The sequence below is a fragment of the Penaeus monodon genome, chromosome 1 (assembly GCF_015228065.2).
Source record: "Penaeus monodon isolate SGIC_2016 chromosome 1, NSTDA_Pmon_1, whole genome shotgun sequence".
NCBI lineage: Eukaryota > Metazoa > Arthropoda > Malacostraca > Decapoda > Penaeidae > Penaeus > Penaeus monodon.
The window spans coordinates 14,411,693-14,416,692 of NC_051386.1; the positions used below are offsets into that span (position 1 = coordinate 14,411,693).

The 5,000-nt window shown below is 41.2% G+C and overlaps 1 protein-coding gene across 1 annotated transcript in view; it reads left to right on the forward strand.

The window, feature by feature from the left end:
* The first annotated feature begins 2,832 nt into the window (after nt 1-2,832).
* LOC119576075 (facilitated trehalose transporter Tret1-like) overlaps nt 2,833-5,000 on the forward strand; it is a 40,142-nt gene continuing 37,974 nt past the window's right edge. The window contains exon 1 of the mRNA XM_037923609.1: nt 2,833-4,239. Coding sequence (XP_037779537.1) covers nt 3,781-4,239 — 459 coding nt within the window. The 5' untranslated portion in view covers nt 2,833-3,780. The remainder of the gene's footprint in view (nt 4,240-5,000) is intronic.

Consider the following 5,000-nt stretch of genomic DNA (forward strand, 5'->3'; position numbering starts at 1 on the left):
ATAATGTTTTTCAACAACACACCCCACACCCCCAAAAAACCACACACACACACACACACACACACACAACACCACACACACACCACACACACACACACACACACACACACCAAAAAAAAAAAAAAAAAAAAAAAAAATATAAATATTAATATTATAATATTTAAAAAAATAATATATATATATAATTAACATAATTTTTATTACATATATATATAATATAAATTTTATTTATTCATAAACAAATACTTAATTATATAGTAGTGTATATAACAACATAACAGGTGTTTGGGGGGGTTTTTGGGGTGGTGGGGGGGGGTGTTGGGTATACACACACACACACCACATAATAAATAATATATATATATAATATTATATATATATATAATATATATATATAATATATAATATATATATATTTAAATAATAATAAATATATAATATATATTATATAAAATAATTATATTATATATAATTATTATATATATAATATGAATATAACCCTTATACTACAAAAAGGCTATGCACCACAACACATATATATGAGTATATATTTTTTTAATATTTATTTTTTAATTTAAATAAAAATTTTTTAAAAAAAAAAAAAATATATATATAATATTATATATATATTATAATAATAGATATTAACCACACACACACACACAAACACACACAAACAAAAAAACACAACAAACACAAAAACAAAAAAAAAAAAAAATATTTTTTTTTTTTTGTTTGGTGTTTGCGGGTAATTATTTTATTTTTTTTTTATTTTTTTTTTTTTTTGTTATAGTGTGGTGTTGGTTGTTTTTTTGTTGTTATTTTGTATATTTTTTTTTTTTTATTTTTAATTTATATCTTGTTTTTTTTAATATTATGCTCCCCATATTATGTTGTATATTGATTGTTAGTCTATATATGATAATTAGTGTTGTTATATTGTATATATATATATATATAATATATATATATAACACAACACAACACACACAAACACACACACACACTGTATATGTATATATATACACATACATATACAACTATATGTTATATATATATATATATATTTTTTTTTTTTTTTGTGTGGGGTCGTGTTGTGTGCGTGGTGAGCGTCGTGTATGTGTCGGTATGTGTGTGATGTGTGGGTGTTGTAGTGGTGCGTATGTGTGTGTTGTGGTGGGGCTGTAGTTGATGTGTGTGAGGCTGTGTGTGTGAGTGTGTGAGTGTGGGTGGTGTGTGGTGTGTGTGTGTGTGTGTGTGTGAGTAAGTGTAATGGTGTGTGTTGTGTGTGTGTGTGTGTGTATGATGGTGTGTGGTGTGTGTGTATGTAGTATTAATGATGTATGTATTATCTATCATCTATATATATCTATTATATATATATATTATATATAATAGATATATATATATATATATATATATGATATATGCATGTATGTATTATTTAATTTATTTGTTTATATATGTTTATTTAAATATGCATTTACTTATATTACGTACAACCACACAACACACACAACACACACACACACACAACACACACACACACACACACACAATACACTAACACATATATATGAATATATATATATATATATATATAATATATATATATATATATATATATATTATATATGTATATGTATGTATGTATGCATGTATCCATCTTAATATACCCTCATCATCTCTTCCTCCTACCCCTCCTACCGACCTCCTCCTGCCCCTCATACCCCTCACCACATGCCATAGCACCTTTCCTCCCCTCTAAACCTACCCCACCCTTCTTCTGTCCCCTTCACCCTCCCCCCCCCACACCACACCTATCCCTTTCCCCTCCCCCCAATGTAAACCTTCCCACCTCCCCACGCCCTTTAACTTACCTTCCCCACCTTCGCTTTCTCCCTTCCCCCACCTTTCAAGCTACCTCATTCCACCCCTCCCCTTCTCCCCCTCCTTCACGCCTACACCGCCCACGCAGTATGGTTAATGATGGGAAATCATGAGGAGTTAGTCACCGTTGGTCTCTCGTGTTAATGTGGGGTGACGGGGAGGGTGGGGGAGGGGGGAGGAGTGGGTGGGGGGAGGGGGAGGAGGTTGACGGAGAATGTGGGGTGGGAGGGGGAGGAGGAGGAAAGGGTGACGGGGAGGGGGGGGGAGGGGGAAGGGTGTCGGAGAGGGTGGGGGGAGGGGGATAGGTTGACGGAAAAGGTGGGGGTGCGAGGGTAGGCAGGGGGGAAGGCGGATGGGGATCAGAGGGGGGGGGAAGTGAAGGGGGGGGAGGGGGTAAGGGTCACGGGAGGGTGGAGGGAGAGGTAGAGGGTAGAGGAGGGGGAAAGGGTGGCGGAGAGGGGTAAGGGGGAGGGGGGAGAAGGTGAAGTGAAGAAGGGAAGAGAGAATGAATATTGGAGATTTGGGGATGGAAGACAGGAAGAGAAAGAGGGGTTAAGTATGAGAAGAGAGGTGGAGAAAATAGGGTAAAGAAACGGGAGAATAGGAGTAGGGGAAGAGAAGCGAGGAGAGGATGGAAGGGGGGTAGGGGCGAGGAATGGGGAGGTATATAGAGGGAAGCAGGTGAAAACATTTTTGTAATTCCGACAAAATTTGAGGGTAGGAAGGTTTAATGGACGTGTATTTTGTGTCTGTGCATGAGCATTGGACATATGCGCTTTAGATCTGTACTGTATTTCGCTAGTTTTAAAAAAGGTTTAAAGTGCGAGAGTTGACTTTGTTCCCGTGCTTCTATGTGTGTGTGTGTGTGTGTGTGCGCGCGTGTGTGTGTGTGGTGTGTGTGTGTGTGTGTGTGTGTGTGTGTGTGTGTGTGTGTGTGTGTGTGTGTGTCTGTATGTGTGTGTGTGAATGTATTTTGTTATTACTGTTACCGATATTCCATCGGAAAATTGTGTTGAATCCCATATCTCATCCGAACTGTATATCGATCCAACCTAATTGTTCAGAATACAGCCCATAAACAAATAGTTCACAGAATTGTTATACACAGTTCATACCCGGTCTCCAACCAGCAGTAGAATTTCCATTACATCATAATAGGTCTAAGAAAAACCTAACTGTTGTTTAAAGAGAGTGAGAAAACTCGGCGCTAACGCTCCTTACATGCATTTTTGCACGGCACAGCTATCTGACCGACAGTTTTCAGCTGTATGATAATTAGTATCGTTTACCGACATTCTTTTTGTAGTATATGTATAACAGTAATATAAAGCTCGAGATATTCAGAAGATTTATGTCACAGCAGATTGCGTAAGTTGACAAAGGAAAAAGGCTCATTGCGGCACGGATTATGTAGAGAAGCAGAGGCAAGGAGAGAGATAAAAAGCCGCGTCATCCCGAGGTACGTTAGGTTCTCACAGCTGCCATTTGTAAACAATACCTCGCTGACGTGCGAAGCAGACCTCTCAGGTAACTGTTGTGGTCCCTGAAGGTGTCTAAGCATCGTCTGTTGACAACGGCGGGCGACGCGTGCTCTCCCCACGCATGGGAGACTACCAGGCGTTCGTTCGTGCGTGCGTGCGTGCGAGCGGCGAGTACGACGCGCCAGTAGGTAGTGAGAGAGACCGCCACCGCCACCAGTCGTAAGCGCCAGCACGGCCAGTCGGGAGGACCTGTTGCTTCGCCATCTGTGGTCACTTGTGGCTTTTTTCGTCTGTGTCTCATTATGGTAATCTGCCGCCGCTGCGGTTGAAATCTGTATCTGGATCGCCGACAGCATTAACGGTGGCTTCAACCACGGAAGGAATAAGGTCCTTGCTGGCGGAACTGGAGATGCCGTCCAGTCGCGGGCCGTCGGGGACGCTGCCGAGGTCGGAGTCCGAGATCGTGGTGGACTTCGCTCGCCAGCAGAGTTCGGAGGATGACATGAGTCACGACTCGCTCAACGAGGGCGACTGTCAGAGTCAGAGTGAGCGCCGTGACTCAAAGAACATCTCTCGCGATTCCCTCTACATGGACGAGTCCGACGGCGACGGCGGCTGGTCCCGAAGGGCGTCGCAGGGCGAGAAGAGTTTCCAGGACGACCTCGAGTCGGACAACTGGCACCGTGAGAAGGCCGAGGGCAACGCCTCCCGCGGCTCCGTCAAGGTGGTCGACAGCAACATGAAGCGGCGCATCACGGACGAAATCTACGGCAAGCAGCCCTCGCCAATCAGTTCGCCCACCTACTCCTTCAGGAGCACCATCGACCTCCTGCCCTCCTCCAGGAAGCGCCGCGGACTCCGCCAACAGGTAAACGCGCTCGCAGTGTGCCCTTGAGCTGAGTGATGTTGATCTCTTCTTTGGTGTTGTTACCCATTTGCACAATATCCACCATCAGCCATCAAGCGTGTCTGTTAGGTACTTAGAGAAAAAGAAAATGGTAAAAGAATAACAAATCAAATTCTTTACGTGTTTAACCGAGGGGAGAAGAAGGATAGAAATACATTCGAAAATTATAGTTTGTCCTTTGATATTGGAGATTGTTATTTGACAAAAGAGCAGCAACAATAGTGACAAAGATAATGGTGATGATAATGATAATACACCTATTAGTAATAATATTGATAATGATGCTAATAAGGCTATCAGCAAGGTGTCGAAAATCTTCCTTTGTGTTATGAATACTAGTTCAATTCCCTTTCTTTTAGCAACGTTGTATACTTTAGAATATTGTGTGGGGTAAGCGATTACAGTTTTATCACCTTAACAGTATAAAATGTAGGGTCATTATGAACTAATTAGCATCGAATCTTCTTAATTTTATATTCAGTAGGCTCACTATGTGACATCTGAACATAATCCCATAATGGTTGATTTTTTTAATCAAAAGAAAATGTGTGCTGTGTATGTGTGTGTGTGTGTGTGTGTGTGTGTGTGTGTGTGTGTGTGTGTGTGTGTGTGTGTGTTGTTTGTGTGTGTGTGTGTGTGTGTGTGTGTGTGTGTGTGTGTGTTGTGTGTTGTGTGGTTAGGAGTGGTGTGGTGTGTTGTGCATACATGTCTATAATATATAT